The sequence below is a fragment of the Molossus molossus genome, unplaced genomic scaffold (genome assembly GCF_014108415.1).
Source record: "Molossus molossus isolate mMolMol1 unplaced genomic scaffold, mMolMol1.p scaffold_m16_p_8, whole genome shotgun sequence".
Taxonomy (NCBI): Eukaryota; Metazoa; Chordata; class Mammalia; order Chiroptera; family Molossidae; genus Molossus; species Molossus molossus.
In genome coordinates this window covers 37,532,981-37,552,684 of record NW_023425402.1, presented here as the reverse complement: position 1 = coordinate 37,552,684, position 19,704 = coordinate 37,532,981, and the positions used below count along the sequence as shown (strand labels likewise).

The 19,704-nt window shown below is 40.8% G+C and overlaps 1 protein-coding gene across 1 annotated transcript in view; it reads left to right on the top strand.

Moving 5' to 3' along the window:
* The window catches only part of CGAS (cyclic GMP-AMP synthase), a 70,751-nt gene extending 51,047 nt beyond the window's left edge, over positions 1–19,704 (top strand). The window contains exons 6-8 of the mRNA XM_036248764.1: positions 16,257–16,359; positions 17,430–17,569; positions 19,466–19,704. Of these exons, the coding sequence (XP_036104657.1) occupies positions 16,257–16,359; positions 17,430–17,569; positions 19,466–19,704 (482 nt within the window). The remainder of the gene's footprint in view (positions 1–16,256; positions 16,360–17,429; positions 17,570–19,465) is intronic.

Genomic DNA, 19,704 nt, shown 5'->3' with positions numbered 1-19,704 from the left:
AGAGTGGGAGGGAGAGAAAGGAAGAGAGAGAGAGAGAAACATTGATGTGAAAGGGACACATTGAGTGGTTGCCACCTGCACCACCCAACCAGGGCTGGGGACAAACTGCAATCGAGGTAGATGCCCTTAGCAGGAACCGAACCCAGATCTCTCAGGACCGCAGGCCAATGCTTTAACTGCTGAGCCAAACTGGCCAGGGCTCCAGTGTATTTTTTATTTCAGTTATTGTAGTCTTCATTTCTGACTTTTAACAAATTATTTCTATGTCTTTTTTTAAGCTTACTTTATCTTTGTTAAAGTTTACACTAAGTTTCTTGAGTATCCTTTTCTAACAAATGTTTTGAACCCTGTATCTGTTAGATTGCTTGCCTCCATTTCATTTAGTTCTTTTTCTGGAGAATTCTCTTTTCTTTCATTGGGGACATGTTTCTTTGTCTCCCCATTTGGGCTGCCTCTCTGTTTGTTTCTATGTACTAGGTAGATCTGCTATGTCTCTCAGTCTTGACTTGGTGGCTTTAGAAGGTGTCCTTTGGGGCCCAGTGGCACAGTCTTCCTGGTCAGCTGAGCTGGTTGCTCCAGGAGTGTCCCTTTTGTGAGTTGTGGGTGCCCTCTTGTTAGTTGAGCCTTGATTGCTGTTGTCAAATCAGCAGATGGAATTGATGGTCAGGCTGACTGGCTGTGAGGATTGGCCATGACCTCAGTGTATGAGCTTCTGTGTGGAGGCTGACCCCACATAGTGTGATTCGCCACCATAGTATTCGGTACCTGCTGAGGCTACCCTTTGGGTGTGTTGCTTGTGGAGCTAATCAGGTGGTGCTGTGTTGTGATCTGAAGCCAGTCACCAGTTTTGTTGGTTCTGGTGCCTTTTTGGAGTGGCTCTGGAACAGATGCTGTCTGTGCTGAGCCTGGATGTGTGTAGGAGAAGCCACACTGTGAACCGAGGCTGGCTGCCACAAGTACTGGGCCTGGGGCAAGTCACCAAAGGGCATAAGGCACTCTGAGCACTTCTATTGCCTGCCAGCTGCCCGTAAGACTCAGCAGCTGAAAGAGCCTTGGGCAGCATGCAAGTTGGGCATCAGAGTGTCACCAGGCTGAGGGGAGTGGTGATCACCAGGTTGATTCAGATTCATATTTGGCACCAGTGCCGAGCCTGAGGCATCTCAGCAAAAGTCTCAGTATACACCGAGGCCAGTCGCCACCTGCTTGGGCCTGTGGACCTTTGCTACGGGGCATGATCTCAGGGAGTCATCAGGGTGGTGTCGGTGAAGTTCACCAGGATAATGCAGATTCAGATTTGGTTGTGTGGGGAGAGGGCCCAACACAGGAAACATGGCAGCTGCTGTCTTTTCAGGAGGAGGGCTCAACATAGGGACCACAGCAGTCATCCCTGCCATCCATCCAGCCCTTGCCCTGAAGCCACACATCTCAGTTTCTCCCTGAGTATCTCTGGTGCCTGTCCTCCCTCCGCCCCTACGAGCTGCTGGCCCTCTGCTGGAGCCCCAGTGCCTGCGAGTGAGAGCCTGTGTGCCAGCTCTTTAAAGGGAGCCTGGCTTGCCAGCAGTGTTCTGTCTCACTGAGATGGACCGAATCCCCAGTGACTTTCACTGCCAGCTGTTAGGTGGGCTCCTTTTGCTGGCACTGGTGTTCTGGGCTGGGGAGCCTGGCATGGGGCTGAGACCCCTCGGTCCTCGGGGGAGTCCTCTGTAGCTGAGATAGCTCTCTGGTTTCTCAATGCAACACGTGTGTTAGGCCAGCCCATTTCACATCTCTTCCCTCCAGTCTCGATATGACTTTTTCTTTACATCCTTCGTTACCCGAATTCTGTTCAGCTAGTCAGTCTTCCGATGGTCCTCCCGGTTGATTTTTCTGTGATTTTGAAGTGGTTAAGGGAGGTGCTGAGTACAGTGTCCACTACTGCAGCATCTTGACCAGAATCATTCATCCATTTTTCTTGAATAAATCCTCCTTGGATTGTTGTAAGCCTTTGGTTAATTTACAGCGTTTTGAAAGAGCTGAATTAGACCATTTCTTTCCATGTTTCTTATTGCTTTTATGGAAGAGTGTATCTTCGGGGGCTCTTAATTTGTTCCCCCTAACATTACTTTCAGATGTCACCTTTACAGCATGTTTTAGTCAGCTTTGGGCTGGTATGAGAAAATATTATAGACTGCGTGGCTTAAACAACAGAAATTTATTTTTCTCACAGTACCGAAGGCTGGAAGTTCAACAGGGTTAGGTTCTGGTGAGGACTTTTCCTGGCTTGCAGATGGCCACTTTTCCCCTGTGTCCTCAGTGTGTTCTTTGGTGTGTGCGCACAGCGATAATGCCATCTTTCTCTCTTCCTCTTACAACGTCACCAATCCTATCAGACGAGAAACTCACCCTCATGATCTGATTTAACCTTAATTAATTCCTAAAAGTTCTGTCTCCAAATACAGACATACTGGGAGTTAGGGCTTCAATATATGAAGTTTGGGAGGATGTACACAGCCCAGTCCACAGCACAGTACATCTCAATTTGGACTAGCCACATTTCATGTGGTCAAGAGACATACAGCTATTAGGTACCATGTTCAACAGTGCAGTCTAATAGCTGTACTTGCAGCATATCCTAACTAGTAAAAGACTTGTGGCATTTTTAGCATAGTGAAAACAAGCGTTTAGCCTGGCCAGTGTGGCTCTGGTTGATTGTCAACCCATGCACCAAGGGGAGGCCAGTTTGATTCCCAGGAGGTGGCCATTCAATCTCTCTCATCAATGTTTGTATCTCTCTCTAAAATCAATAAAGAAAACAACAATAAAAAACAAGCATTTATTATAATTGCTTTAATTATTGTTATTATTGTGAGAATGGAAAACATTCTTTGAAGCTTCAACAAATGCTGTGGTTCTAAGACACTAATATTGTACATGACTTGGAGCTCACACTTGCTTGGGGGACCAGTAGATATAAGGAGAAGGCCCTTGCTCATCTAGCCAGTAGGTAAATACACACATCTTTTTAGACCACTGTGCAGTGTGTTTCTTGTAATATAAAAGGTAGTATCTTCAAGGTCTTTAATCTTTAAACTCACAACAACACTGCTACAAGTTTTTAAAGCTTACATGATATCATTTTAAATGGTTTTAAATTATAAAAATCATATGTACTCATGGTGAAGGAAAAATGTGTATAGAACCTACATACTAGCCCTAGCCAGTTTGGCTCAGTGATTAAAGCATCAGCTCAACACCAAAGGTTTGCAGGTTTGATTCCTGGTCAAGGGCATGTGCCCGGGTTACAGGTTGGATCCCAAGCCCCAGTCAGGGTTAAGCAGGAGGCAACTGATCAATGTGTCTTTCTCACATCAATGTTTCTTTCTCTCTCTCCCTCCCTCCCTTCCACTCTATCTAAAAATCAATGGAAAAATATTCTTGGGTGAGGATTAACAAAAATAAAAATAAAAAATAAAACCAATAATACTTTCCCAGCTCCACTAGTCCCACTCCCAGAGGATATAAATATTAGGAGTCTTGTTTTAAAAATAAGATTTTAATTGGAAATTTTAAGAAAAAAAAATACTGTCCTGGCCGGTTTGGCTCAGCGGTTGGAATGTCCGCCTGCGGACCAGAGAGTCCTGGGTTCAGTTCCCGCTAGGGGCACATAAAAAAAAAAAAAAAAAAAAAAAAATTGCAGTTTCTTCAAAAATATTCACAAGCAAACATTTCACTGTTGTTTTTGCTTTTTCTTAGGTTTCTGCTCCTAATGAATTTGATGTTATGCTCACACTGGACATCCCCAGAATTCAGCTAGAAGAATATCACAACAGTGGTGCTCATTACTTTGTGAAGTTGAAAAGAAATCCCAGAGGACACCCTCTGAATGAGTTTTTAGAAGACGGAGTATTATCAGCTTCTAAGATGCTGTCCAAGTTTATGAAAATCATTAAGGATGAAGTTAAAAACATTGCAGGTAAGATTTTGACTTTTATTTTTGAAGTGCCTACTAATTGCCAGTGTATACTCCTCTCCTGATCTTTCTTGACCTCCCTGCAGCACACTGTTGACTTCTCCCTCCCAGAAACAACTCTTTACTCTTGATATTATTCTACTGTATTTTCCTGGTATTCTTTTAAAATGTTGATTGGCTCTATTTTGGTCTCCTTTGAACTGCTGCCTGTGCCATGGGGCACATGTGGTTGAATAAAATCACAGGATCCCCTCCTGAAGCTTGAATCTTGTAGACACAAGAGTGCTCTGAAGGGAATGAACTGGGAGAAGTGTAGCAGTTGGAGTGATGGAGCAAGGCCTGAGGCAGAAAAGAGCTGGGCAAGCTCAAGGAACTAAAAGAGGCCCATGTGCCCTGGCCTGTGTGGCTTGACTTGAAGCACCATTTCATACACCAAAAGTGGCAGGTTCGATTCCCAGTTAGGGCACATACCCAGGTTGCAGGGTTGGGGTGTGGTTGGTGTGTCTGTGGGGCGCAACCAATCTGTCTGTCACATTGATCTCTCTCTCTCTCTCTAAATATCAATTTAAAAAATTAAAAATAAAGAAAAGAGGCCCATGTGCACAAGGGGAAGAGTCACATGAAATGCAGTTGAAGAGGAGGCCAGGGATCGGATTCTTCAAGGATTTGTAGATCCTGGAAAGAGGTTCAGATTTTATTTTATGTTCATTGAGAAGCCAGGTTTTAGTTACAAAATAATGGCCTCTTATTTTTATTTTATTTTATTTTTTAAATCTTTACCTGAGGATATATCTCCATTGATTTTTTTTTTTTTTTTTAGATAGGAGGGGAGGGAAGGAGGGTTGGAGGGAGGGAAGGGAAGGAGAGAGAGAGAGAGAAAGAGAGAGAGAGAGAGAGAGAGAGAGAGATATCGGTGTGAGAGAGATGTGGTCCCTTCCAGAAATGTTATCTGGGAATAGTTTTTAATCACTGCCTCTACACCCCCACATCTCAAAGCCAACATTTCTCATCTGGAGGTCTTTCCCCTATTTCTGACCTCCACAGCTACTTGCCCAGTGGCCTTCTCCACTTGGGTGTCCCACAGGCACCCAGGGCTCGGTGTGTCTAAAATGAAGTTCATATCAGCTCAACTGCTCTTCCTCTTGCTTACTCTGTATTGAAGAATGGAATCAACATCAAGCTAGGATGGCATCCCAGACCTCCTACCTTATTCCTTATTTTGCAGATTCAGTCCATCTAACAGTAGTCTGTTGATTTGAACCTTTTTTAAAAAACATTTTTATTGGTTTAGAGAGAGAGAAATGCAGAGGGAGAGAGAAAGAGATAAACATCAATGTGAGAGAGAAACATCCGTCTGCTGCCTCTTGCATGTCCCCCGCTAGGGATCGAGCCTGCAACCCTGGCATGTGCACCAACCAGGAATCAAACCTGCAACCCCTTGGTGCACAGGATGACACTCAACCAACGGAGGCACACATCTTTAATTGCTGTAACTTCTGCTGCCTGTGTCTTTTAAAAAAATAAATATAGTATATATTTTAAGATGTTTTTATATACATATACACAATGAAATGATTTCTACAGTCAAGCTAATTAACATATTGTCTCACATAGTTACCTTTATTTGTGTATGGTGAGAGTCCCTGAAATCTACTCTCTTAGCACAGTATTTACTACTATACTGTTTCCATTATTCAGTATGGAAGTATTAATGGCAGTCATCATGATATTCATTAGATGTCTAGACTCACCCTACCTAACTGCACCCTTGTCCCCTTTGAGCAACAACTTTTTTGGATTTCATATATAAATGAGATCATGCAACATTTGCCTTTCTGTGTCTGGCTTATTTTCTCCAGGTTCATCCACATTGTCACAAATAGCAGGATCTCTTTTTTTGTTAAGACTGAATAATATTCCATTGTATGTACGGTCATACCTCATTTTATTGCACTTCATTTTATTTCACTTCACAGATAATGTGTTTTTTACAAACTGAAGGTTTGTGGCAGCCCTGCATTGAACAAGTCAGTTGGTGCTCTTTTCCAACATACTCAGATATTGCTTTAGCATTTTTTAGTAATAAAGTATTTTTTGTTGAGGTATGTATTGTGTTTTTAGACATAATGCTAGTGCACATTTAATAAACTCGGTATAGAACAAATATAACTTTATATGCACTGGGAAACCAAAAAATTCATGTGACTTGAGTTACTGTAATATTGACATTATTGCAGTGGTCTGGAACAATATCTCCCCTTTATGACTATACATACCACAGTTTATCTATCCCCCTGTCAGTGGTCTCTGGTTGTGTCCATGTATTGGCTGCTGTGAATAACACCACGACGCACATGGATTGCCCCCGTGTCTCGATGCTCCCTGCCTCTTAGCTTCCACAGGCAGCCACGCTCTTGTGTTGGGCTACTGCTGTGGTCTTCTTTTCTTTTCCTCTCCCCCTGTTGTCCTCTGTGGTCTTGATCACTTGCTCCTGCCTGCCACTCATCTGCCTCTTTTCCAGGCTTCTCTCCAAACTGCCATTAATCAACTTAAATGAAAATGTAATCAAAGCACTCTCACACCCCAAAATTTTCAGGGACTCCTCAACATCTATGCTACACAGATTGGTGAAGTGTCTCGGTGCCATGATAGGCATCAATGAACATTGTCTAAATGAGTAAAACACTTTGCCCTGTGGGGTCAGTCTCTGCTTTGGAACTAATTTTCACCGTAACGCTCTCTAGTTCTCCAATTATGGTTATATTATTTTTCCTGTATTTTCAAGAAAATTAGATTGATGAGCCCCCTTTTTTCCTTTTATGTTTAAACAAATACAGATGTCAGTGTGGAGAAGCAGAAGAAAGGGTGTCCTGCTGTAACACTTCTTATTAGTAAACCTAAAGAAATATCTGTGGATATAATCTTGGCTTTGAAAGTAAAGAGCAGCTGGCCAGCCAGCACCCAGGAAGGCCTGCCCATCAGGAACTGGCTTGGAGCAAAAGTTAGGAAAAATCTAAGACAACAGCCATTTTACGTGGTACCGAAGTTTGCAAAGGAAGGAAATCGTTTTCAAGGTATCTTGAATGTGAAGGTTAATTGAAAGACATGTGAAAGAGCTGTGAATGTTACATACAAGGGCAGTAACAGATCAACTACTAGCCCTGGTTGGTTTGGCTCAGTGGTAGAGTGTCAGCTGGTGGACCAATGAGTCATGGTTTCGATTTCAGTCATTTGAGAGGCAACGTGTCTCCCTCACATGGATGTTTCTCTCTACTTCTCTTTCTCTCCCCCTCTCTCCCTCCTACTCTATTTAAAGATAAGTAGGGGGGAAAAGATCAACTACTGCTTTCGGCATTTTAAGAGTCATCAGGCTAAATAGGTTCCAAGAGCAGAGTTTGGTGAGCCGATGGAATTGAAAAGAGCATAGTCGCAGTAATGTCCAATACTCGGCTTTGAAATGTCTACTACCCACACTTGAATGTTCTCTTTTTTGTTTGATTTTAATACAGAAAGGCAGAACTGCCGCAGCGTCAGACTGCTCTGGATCAGGATCCCGAGGCTGCTTCTCTTTCTAGCTGTGTGATCTTGGGCTAGTTACCAAGCCTCTCCAAACAACTCTTTATCCACATTTCCTTAGTTTGTCCTTTTCTGTTACAGGATCCCAAGGAGGACACCACCTTACATTTCACCATCATGTCTCTTAAGCTCCTCTTGACTAGAACAGTTTCTCAGCCTTTCCTTGTGTTTGATGACCTTGACCGTTTTGAAGACTACTAGTCAGATACTTTGTAGAATGCCCCTCATACGGCACGTGCCTGATGTTTTTTATGATTAGACTGGAGTTCTGGGTTTGGGAGAGGAAGATCAGATTGCTAAAATGTCATCTGCATCCATTATATTAAGGATACATGCCATGAACATGACGCAGCACTGCTGATGTTGAACTTGATCACCTGGCTGAGGTAGTGTTTGTCAGATTTCTCCACTAAGTTACTCATTTCCCCCCTTTTCATAGTGTTTGGAAGGAGGTCACTGCGCACAGCTCACATTTAAGGAGTGGGGAGTTTTGCCACCTCTTTAGGAGCAGAGCATTTACACAGATTTTTTGGAATTTTTCTGCATGGGAGATTTATCTCTTCTCTCCTATTTAGTAATTTACTCAATCATTTATATCAACATATAGTCATGTATTTGCTTTCTACTTTGGGCTATAATCCAATACCACTTTATTAATCTTATTGCTTAATTTTTTCTGACTTTAGTAGCTTTTTCCGTTGGTTCCCTGTATCCTTTGCACATGCCCCCATAATTATAGGGTTTTTTTGTTTGTTTTGTTTTGAGCACTAACTCACTTTTTAGTTCTGCAAGGTGCTCCAGGTTCATCTTGTGTACTTCCTGCAATAGTTCCAAAATCTAGTGCATTCTCCAAGGACCCCTGGATCTTTTTATTGGAGAATGCACTAGAAACCACCATCTGGGTGCTATGTGTACACGTGCTCTGAGCTGGAGGAACATGGAAATATATGTGTGTACTAACTCCAGAACATACACGTATCTATAAATATTTTTATATGCAATTACCTGTTGTGTATATTAAGCTATACCCGAGTTCATACTATCTCTAATTGTAGTCCATTACCACCTGGATCATTCTTTCTCTCCTGCTGTCTGTAACCTCTCATTCCAACAGTGAAAAACCTGACTCCCACCTCTGCCACCTATCTGCTTAATTGTTCAGTTCCAGTATAGTTCGTTCAAAACTGTAAAGCCATTCCTCCATGGGAAACAGTTATCAACTAGAGTACAGTGCTAATGGACAGTTCCTTTTGCCGTCAGTCTTACAGACCATTTCCAAAGGAATTTAGGTCAACACCTTTTTCCCAAACCCCTTTCAGGAAGGTTGTTTCCTGCATGTGTAATGCAGTTAGAGTCCCCTTTCTCAGTCTGCATATTTTCTGGGACCCCTTGACCTCCTAAATGATTTTCTAAAGTTTTCATATATCAAGGTCCACCCTTTGTGCTATCAAGTTCTATCGGTTTTGACAAATGCGTTGCATCATGTATCTGCCTTTAAATAACAGTTTCCCTGCCCCGAAAGTCCCCTGAGCTTTCCTTCTTCACCCTTCCCATTCCAAACTTCTGGCAACCTCTGATCTGTTTATGATCTCTATAGTTTTGCCTCTTTCACAATGGCATAAATGGATGTGATAAACGGATGTATACGGTAACAATGAGCAACCTGGCTCAGTACCACTCTTCCATGTAGTCATTGTCCATACATTGTACAGTTATTACTACACTCTTGTTCTGTTCCATTAAAATCTCTGTCTACCCTTGTACTATACTAGACAGTCGAACATAATGTGTCTTTATATGTCTTGATATCTTGTAGGGCACGTTCTCCCACTTTGTTCTTCTTAGTGAAATTTTAGTTGTTAGATTTAACCATAAGCAGTTGTAACTTTCTAGTCTGAGAATTTTAAACCAGTAGAAAAGTAGGCAGAAGAATTTACTGAATTCACACATACCTGTCACCTGTTTTTTTTTGTTGTTGTTGTTGTTGTTTTTATATTTTCTTCACACACAGTGGTATTATCTATCAATAGTGATAGCTTTGTTTCTCTCTTTCCAGTGTTATTCCCCTTTTTGTGCTTGTTAGGAGAGCCAGTGCAGGTTGGACAGAAACAGGGATGGCGGACATCCTGCCTAACTGATTTCAAGGGGAAAACCTCAACTTTTGGCTTTATATTATCATGTAGTTGCATCTTTTTTATTTTATGTTTTTTGTAATTTTTATTAATTTATTTTTGTTACAGATGTTTCTCCTTTCTCACCCCCAGACACCCTGCTCCCGATCCTGCCCATCCCCCAGCATTGTTGTCCATGTCCATTGGTTACCCTTACATGCATATAAGATTTTTCGTTTATCTCATCCTTCTCACCTGCCCCCTCCTCTGAGGTCTGTCAATCTGAACTATACTGCTTTCTGTGTCTTTGGGTCTATTTTGTTCATCAGCTTATTTTGTTCTTTACATTCCACAGATAAGTGAGATCATGTGGTATTTGTCTTTCTCTGATAGGCTTATTTCACTTAGTATAATACTCTCCAGGTTCCTCCATGTCATCTCAAAGGATAAGAGATCTTATAGCTGCATAGCATTCCATTGTGTATATGTACCTCACCTTTTTTATGGACACTTGTGCAGTTTCCATATCTTAGCAATTGTAAATAGTGCTGCTATGAACATAGGGGTAGATATATTCTTTCTGATGGGAGTTTCAGGCTTCTTAGGGTATATTCCTAGAAGGGGCATCACTGGGTCAAATGGCAGTTCATTTTTAAATTTTTTGAGGAAACACCATATTGTTTTCCATGGTGGCTGCACCAGTCTGCATTCCCACCAGCAGTATACTAGAGTCCCCTTTTCTCCACACCCTCGCCAGCAACTGTTGTTTATTGATTTGTTGATGGCAGCCATTCTGGCAGGTGTCAGGCGATATCTCATAGTCGTTTTAATTTGCATCTCCCTGATGATTAATGACGCTGAGCATTTTTTCATATGTCTCTTGGTCATTTGTATGTCCTGTTTGGAGATCTGTCTATTTAGGTCCTCTGCCTATTTTTTAATTGGGTTCTTTGTTTTCCTTTTGTTGAATTGTATGAGTACTCTGTCTATTTTGGAAATTAACCACTTATTTGATGTATTATTGGCAATTATGCTCTCCTATTCCATTTTGATAGTTCCCTTTCCATTCTGATTGTTGTTTCTTTTGCTATGCAGAAGCTTTTTAGTTTGATGTAGTCCCATGTGTTCATTTTTTTGCCACAATGGTAAATAGGATTGCGTTTTCAGTTTCTCTTTCTGTGAGTTCACTATTGGTGTATAATAATGCCGTTGATTTCTTGATGTTAATTTTGTGTCCTGCTACCTTGCCAAATTCGTTTATTAAATCTAGTAGATATTTTTTTATATCCTCACCTAAGAACATTTTTCCATTTTTTTCCAGATAGAGTGGGAGGTAGAGAGAGGAAAAGAGAGAGAGAGAGAGAGAGAGAGAGATGTGAAAGGGACACATCAAGTGGCTGCCTCCCACTTAACCCCAACCAGGGCCAGGGACAAACTGCAACTGAGGTCCGTGCCCTTAGTGGGAACCAAACCCAGGACTCTCTTGTCCATGGGCCGACACTCAAACCACTGATCCAAACGGGCCAGGGCAATAATTTTTTTAATGTGTTACTGGATCTGATTAGCCAATATTTAAAAAATTTTTTTTTGCCCTTCATTGATTTGAGAGAGAGAGAGAGAGAAAGAAAGAGGGAGAGAGAGAGAGAAACATCAGTTAGAGAGAACATCAATTGGTGGCCTCCTGCATGCCCCACACTGGGGACTTGGCCCATAACCTGGGCATGTGCCCTGACCGGGAATTGAACCGGTGACCTCTTGGTGCATTGGTCAACGCTCAGCCACTGAGCCACACTGGCTGGACTGATTTGCTAATACATTTTTTGAGGATTTTGGCATCTATGATCATCAGAGATATTTGCCTGTAGTTTTCTTTCTATGTAGTGTCTTAATCTGGTTTTGGAATTAGAATTATGCTGACCTCATAAAATGAGTTTGAAAATCTTTCTTCTTCTTGAATTTTTTGGAATAGTTTGAGGAGAATGGGTGTTAGTTATTCTTTGAATGTTCGGTAAAACTCCCTCGTGAAGCTATCTGGGCCCAGGCTTTTGTTTGCTGGGAGATTCTTGGTTATATTTTCAATTTCCTTAGTTCTTATTGTTCTGTTCAAATTTTCTATCTATTCCCGATTCAGTTTTGGGAGACTATGTGTTTCTAGAAATTTGTCCATTTCACCTAGATTGTTCAATTTCTTGGCGTAAATTTGTTCTTAATATTGTTAAAGATCCCTTGTATTTCTGTGGTGTCAGTTGTTATTTCTCCTCTTTCATTTCTGATTTTGTTTATTTGAGTCCTCTTTCTTTGTTTCTTGGTGAGTCTAGCTAAGAGTCTATCAATCTTATTTATATTTTCAAAGAACCAGCTCTTTGTTTCATTGATCTTTTTTTTTTTTTATCCTCACCCGAGGACATTTTTTCCATTTTTTGTTCAGATAGAGTGGAGGGAGAGAGAGGAAGAGAGAAACATTGACATGAAGGGGACACATTGAGTGGCTGCCACCCGCATGACCCAACCAGGGCCAGGGCCAAACTGCAACCGAGGTACGTGCCCCTAGTGGGAACCGAACCCGGGTCTTTCTGGACTGCAGGCTCATTGATCTTTTTAATTGTTTTTTTAGTCTCTATGTTGATATTTCTTCTTTGATCTTTACTATTTCTTTCCTTCTACTTGCTCTGGGGTTTTCTTTTTGTTCTTTAGATAGTCAATTAGAAATTTTTCTTGTTTCTTGAGGTAGGCCTGTAGTGCTATGAACTCAGGATGGTTTTCACTGTATCCCATAGACCTTGTGTTGTTGTGTGTTCATTTTCATTGGTTTCCAGGAAGTTTTCATTTCCTCCTTGATCTCCTTGGTAACCCATTCATTGTTTATTAACATGCTATTTAGCCTCCACGTGTTTAAATGTTTTTGTTGTAATTGATTTCTAGTTTCATGTCATTGTGATCTGAGAAGATACTTAATATCATTTTAATCTTCTTGAACTTGGAGAGACTTAGTTTGTGTCCTAAGATGTGGTCTATCTTTGAGAATGTCCCCTGTGTACATGAGAAGAATGTGAATTCTGTAGTTTTGGGGTGTAATTCTCTGTAGATACCTATTAAATCTATTTTATCTAGTGCATTATTTAGAGTTTCTGTTTCCTTGCTAATTTTTTTGTCTAAAGGATCTATCCAGTAATGTCAGTGGGGTGTTGAAGTCCCCTGCTATGATTGTATTGCTGTTGATTTCTTCTTTGAAGTCCTCCAGAAGTTTTTAAATGTATTTTGGTGCTCTTATATTGTGTGCATATATATTTACCAAGGTTATATCTTCCTGTTGGATAGATCCTTTCAATATTATGTAGTGACCTTCTTTATCTCTAGTATGGCCTTCAGTTTGAGTCTATTTTATCGGATATGTGTATTGCTACCCCAGCTTTTTTTTCCTTTCCATTTGCTTGGAAGATTTTTTTCTATCCCTTCACTTTCAACCTATGTGAGTCTTTTGTTGTGAGGTGGGTCTTTTATAAACAACATATATATGGGTCATGCTTTCTTATCCAGTCAGCTACTCTGTCTTTTGATCGGAATGTTTAATCCATTTACATTTAAGGTTATTATTGATGTGTACTTATTTTTTTTATTTTTTATTTTTTTATCCTCACCCAAGGGCACTCCTGCATTAATCTTCAGACAGAGCAGGAGATGAGAGAGGGAGGAAGAGAGAGAGAGAGAAGCATCAATGCAAGAGAGACACATCGAGTGGTCACCACCCACACGACCCCAACCGGGGCCAGGGCAAACTGCAACCGAGTACATGCCCCCAGCGGGAACCGAACCTGGAACTCTCTGGTCCCTGGGCCAATGCTCTAACCACTGAGCAAACCGGCCAGGGCTGATATGTACTTATTTATTGCCATTTTAATTTATTGTGGTTATATTTTTCTTCCTATTTCATCTACTAATTATAGCAGTCCTTTTTACATTTCTTGCAGTGTGGGTTTGGTGCTAATATATTCCCTTAGCCTTTTTTTTTGGTCTGGGAAGCTCTTTATTTTACCTTCTATCTTGAATGATAGCCTTGCTGGAGAGTAGTCTTGGATTCTGATAATTGTTTTCATGACCTTAATTACTTCATGCCATTCCCTTCTGGCCTGTAGTGTTTCTGTTGAGAAGTCAGCTGAGAGCCTTATGGGGGTTCCTTTGGAGGTAACCTGTTGCTTATCCCTTGCTGCCTTTAGGATTCTCTCTTTGTCTTTAATTTTTGGCATTTTAATTATTATGTGTCTTGGTGTGGGCCTACTTGGGGCCCTCTGTGCTTCTTATACTTGTATGCCTTTTTCCTTCACCAAGTTAGGGTTTTCTGTCACTATTTCTTCAAATATATTCTCTAACCCTTGCTCATTTTCTTCTTCTGGAACTTCTATGATGCACATGTTGTTACATTTCACATTGTCCCACAGTTCTCTTAAGCTGTCTACCTGTTTTTTAATTGTTTTTTCTTTTTGGTTCTCTCATAGGGTGATTTTTTTTCTACTGTTTTCTAATGCACTATCCCAGTCCTTGGCTTCCTCTACTGTAGTGGTTCTTTATTTCTGCTATGTCATCCTTCATTTCTGTTTGGTGGTTTTTCATTTCCAATTGATTGATTTTCAATGTTTCTATATCTTTACTTATGCTATTGAGTTCTTTACTCATACTGTTGAGCTTCCTCATGATCATCACTCTGTACTCTACCTCTGTTAACTTGCTTAACTGCATTTCATTTGTCTCTTCTTCAGTAGAGTTCTCTTGTTCTTTCATTTGGGATTTGTTTCTTTGTTTCACCATTTTGGCTGTCTCAGTAGGTTTTGGAGCCTGTCGAATTTTCCCTGTGGGTGTTGGTATTCCACTCGTTGTGGCTTTCTCTACTGGGTTTGGATGAGTGGGGGGAGGAGACCCATGTTAGACACCACTGTCAAGTCTTACTTTCCTGGGTAGATTTTTTTTTTTTTATCCTCACCCAAGGACATTTTTCCATTTTTTGTACAGATAGAGTGGGAGGAAGAGAGAGGAAGAGATAGAGAGAGAGAAACATCAATGTGAAAGGGACACATTGAGTGGCTGCCACCGCACGACCAACCAGGGCCGGGGACAAACTGCAACTGAAGTACATGCCCTTAGCGGGAACCGAACCCGGGTCTCTCCGGACCGCAGGCCGACGCTCTAACCGCTGAGCCAAACCGGCCAGCGCTTTCCTGGGTAGATTTGCAAGCCCAGGAAAGGTTCAGTTATCCTCTAGTTTTTTGCCTGGAGTCTATTAGTCTCAGTTACTTTATGAGCTATGCGTTGAAGGCCTTAACTGAATGAAAAAATCCCTCAGGTGTTCACGATAAGAATATTTCCAAGAGGGGGGGAGGGCAAATGCTTGCTGGCTGTTAATGAGCCTCAATTTGCATTTCTCTGGCCTGGCAGGGTGCTATTAAATTCTTGAGGGAAGGGCTGTTGCTTCTCCCCAGGGCTCTAGGAAAGGGCGCGTTGAGTAAGATAACTACTGTCCTCTGAGGGAGTGTTCAGCACAAAACTCCCACTGCCTTCCCAGCTTTCCAAGCTCCCGAGTCTCCACACAGTTCCAGTCTTGTCTGCCCTCCCTCTGCTGGAGCCAAGGTGAGTGGCTGTAGCTAATTTAGTGCTCTGTCCTGGCCCTCTGTGCTGTGGAGCCAGCTTGGGATTTTAACCCCAAGGGAACTGCTCACAGCTAAAACAGATGCTGTCTGTGGACTCCCAGCCCACCCTCTTGCACCTCCGCAGTTCCTACCAGGCTCAATTTAGTGTCCTCTTTATGTCCTTGGTTATACAAGTCCTCTCCTGCTGTTTTTCTGTTATTTTTTTTACCGACAATTAGTATTATTTTAGTTGTAATTCCAGTTTGATACTGGGAGATGGTCTATTAGCTTCCATTCACTCAGTTGCGTCCTTTTTAAAATCTGTCTTTCATCAGATCAAAATTCCATACAGATTTAAATTGCTGAGAGGGGTTTTCAAAAAAATGTAGCATGAATGTTAAATGTTATTACCTGCCTATTCTGCTTTTTTGAGATGATCATATGTTTCTCCTTGATTCGGTTAATGTGACATGATATTGATTGGTTTTTAAACTATAAATCAATGATGCATGCCCAGTATAAAACCAAGTAAGTAATAAGACAAAGTGTGAAAGAGCTAGCCATGATAAACCTTGGGGAGAAAGGGAGAAATCTATTCTTACATGAACTCTCCCAAGAAATAGAAATGTTCCCTAGCTCATTTTACATGAATACCAAAACTTGTAAGGATGGTAAAATGTTTTTTAAATAAATTTATGCAAAATATTATTGAAACAAAATATTAACAAACTGAATTTAGCAGTATATAGAAAGTAATACATCTTACATGGCTGGCTATCGTAAGCATCCCTCCACCCCCATTTTTTCTATCTTGATCCTCTGTTTGCTTGAAATGACTTCTTTTAATATGTAATTACATAATTTGTTTGTTCACTTCCTTGGTCTATCTGCCCCTAGAAATTTTTCAGAATGACATTTCAGTGAAGGAAATCACTTAAATGTGTTGTTTATATGTGGACGCTTTGGGTAAATTACTTTTCTATTTTTCTTTGGGAAATTAAGAAAATACATGGCGGCTATCCTTCTCTCACATTGAAAAGAACATTTTGCAAAATCATGGAAAAGCTAAAACGTGCTGTGAATGTGATGGGGTGAAATGTTGCAGGTAACTTCCTTATTTTGTTGAATGGGGGCTTGTTTATGGAATGTTTATTTTTTAATTGACTCCACAGCTCATACCTAAGTATGAGCATTGCTGGGTTGAGTCCTGGGGTCTACACATGGCTGGACTGACCTGAAATATTATCTCCAGGGTGAGCATGAAACCAGGGAAGCCAGATCCAAGGATCCAGGAAAGAGTGTTAGAAGGCAAGGCCAGAGGTTATAGTCCTGAACCTGGATCAGAGGGATGAATAAGAGGGTATAAACACGAGCCACCATTAGCCGTAACAGTTGTCCTGTCTTAGTATTCTGGTTGCTTCAAGGTAATGAATATTAATGTCACATAATGAGAGGGTGCCAGAGGACCACTCTTTTGGATACTGGTGCTTGCTTTGGATGGTTTGGCTGCGTTGAAGGCCAGGAACTGACTGGCTAAATTTGAAACAAAACTAAAAGATGGGTAATTATTATTATTATTTTTTTTGGTAGCATACCCACCATAGAAAATGAGACTGAAAAGGAATTCTTCATTTGAGTTTCTACAGTTGCCTAGTGTAAGGTTCACAAAAGTTAAAAGCAAAACCAGAATGTCCAGCATGGAGGCCCAGGAGGTTCTTCAAAGCTCCACGTACAGACTTTGAAGCCAGTGTTAAGAAAACATATTTCTGATAAGGCTAAATATTTTTAAAAACAGTACATTTTGTCAACTATGAAATAACTGGATGAATAATGTAATATTTGTAGCCTAACAACACAAAAATCATTGCATGAATAAATAATATGATTATCTGCCAGTTTCATAGTTGAACTAATCCTGATAGAATAAAATATTGAATCTAGGAATGGGGAAGAGGGCAGGAAAAATATGTTTTTGAAACGTCAAAGTATATATTTGAAAAAATCAGGTTTTATAGTGACTATAATTATATTTATACATGTTTATTTTTGTGTGTGTCTATCTGTGCTATATCTGTGTTGTTTATTGCATCTTCCTGTAAGATGCCTATAGCTCTTTGTGGAATGAAGCAAGTTGTAAATAAGTAAAAATAATGATTTCTTTTTTATATCTAACAGGAAAGATTGTTTAAAACTAATGAAGTATCTTTTAGAGCAATTGAAAGAGAAGTTTGGAAATCAAAAGGAACTGAGTAAATTCTTTTCTTACCAATTGAAAACTGCCTTCTTTCACCTGTGTGCTGAGAACCCCCAAGACAGTGAGTGGCAATCCAAAGACCTGGAGCTCTGCTTTGACAGATGTGTGCAATACTTTCTTCAGTGCCTCGAGAAAGAATATCTTGAGCATTTCTTTATTCCTGGATTCAATTTCTTCTCTCGAGACAAAATTAATAGAAAAAGTAAAGAATTTATGTTTAAAAAAATTGAATATGAAAGAAGCAATGGATATCCAATTTTTGTTGAATTTTGAAATTATATATTTTTTTATTTATTTTTGTTGTTGAAGGTGTTACAGATGTCCCCCATTTTCTCTCCCTTTGCTCCTTTCTATCCAGCTTCTGCCTAACCCCAGGTCTTCACTACACTATTGTCTGTGTTCATGGGCTATGCATATATGCATATAAGTTCTTTGGTTACTTAATTCTTGTCCCTCCCTTCCCTCTGAGATCTGTTAATCTGTTCCATGCTTCCATGTTTCTGGACCTATTTTCTCATCAGTTTTTTTTTAGATTCTACATGTAAATGAGATCATGTGATATTTTCAAAAAGAGTCAAAAATTATAATGACTATAATAATTGGAGTGTTTGAGATTTCTCACAGCAATGATTGATGAATAAACAATTATTCTGCTCTGTCTTATAAATTCTAATTGGTATAAAAGGATTTTGGCAAAGGGATTAGTCAAGGAATACACATTAAAAGCAGTATTTAAAATCTAAAAGCTTTACCACATTGGAATGAAAAGAACAAAATACATAAAGCTATCACCTTAATTCATCAAGTGCATATTGAACACTGCCTTTCACCAAGCACAAATGTGGAAGGTTGCAACAGCAATGTTGGAAATGACCATTGCCTCCATAAAACTGGTGGGCTTTGTTCAACATACAAATATATTTGAAGCCATGTCCCATCCTACATGTTAGGATGGCATGGCCCTGGCCCATTTGGCTCAGTGGTAGAGCATCAGCTGGCAGACCAAGTAGTCACGGGTTCAAATCCAGTCAAGGGCATGTACCTGGGTTGTAGTTCCATCCCCAGCCCTGGTCAGGGTCATGTGGAAGACAACCAATCGATGTGTCTCTCTCACTTTGATGTTTCTCTCTCTCTCTCTATCTCTCCCTCCCACTCTGTCTGGAAATAAATGGAAAAATATCCTAGGGTGATGATTACAAAAAAAATAATAAAATAAAATAAATGTTAGGATGGGTAAGAAGGAAATGAAAAATAAATTCTACATTGTCTTTTTTTTTTTTTTTATCCTCACCCGAGGACATTTTTCCATTTTTTGTCAGGTAGAGTGGGAGGGAGAGAGAGGAACAGAGAGAGAGAGAAACATCGATGTGAAAGGAACACATCGAGTGGCTGCCATCCACACAACCGACCAGGGCCGGGGACAAACTGCAACCGAGGTACATGCCCTTAGCGGGAACCGAACCCGGGTCTCTCAGGACCGCAGGCCGACGCTCTAACCGCTGAGCCAAACCGGCCAGGGCTACATTGTCTTTACTTGTCTCAGGAAATTCAAAATTTTATAGGAAAATATTGGGTAAGTTAATACACATGGATAAATATAAAATGTAACATTTTTTAGTAGTACTTTTATACATATTTCTGAAATGGCAATACATACACATGGTTCAAAACTCAAAGAAACAGGTGTGTAATACAGTGTCACCCTGTCTCCTCTGTGCTCAGGCAGCATTTACCAAGTGGCAGCTGCTGTTTGTTCACTTTCTTCTATTCCTATATTTTGGACATTTTCTTTTTGGCTATTTTATTGTTTTCTGGAAGTTTTAAAATGTATTTTAGATTCAGTCATGTGCCACATCATGAAAGATCACATATATGATGGTGGTACATAAGATAGTAATGAGGGGCAGGAGCCCCTGACTGCCTCCATGCTGGCCGCAGCACCCCCCCCCCCCCCCAGGAACAGAAGCAGGTGCTGGGAGAAAGTTTGTTCCCACTCCTCCAAACCGTGCATTCAAACCTGGCTGGGAAGATATGGGAATGCTCCTAGAGATCAACAGCTTCCAGCTGCTGCACATGCTGGAATCCCCCAAGTCTCTCCGCTCCAAGGTGGATGAAGCTGTGGCAATTCTACAGGCTCATCATGCCAAGAAAGAAGCTGACCAGAGGGTGGGCGCTGTTGCTGCTGCTACCTCTTAG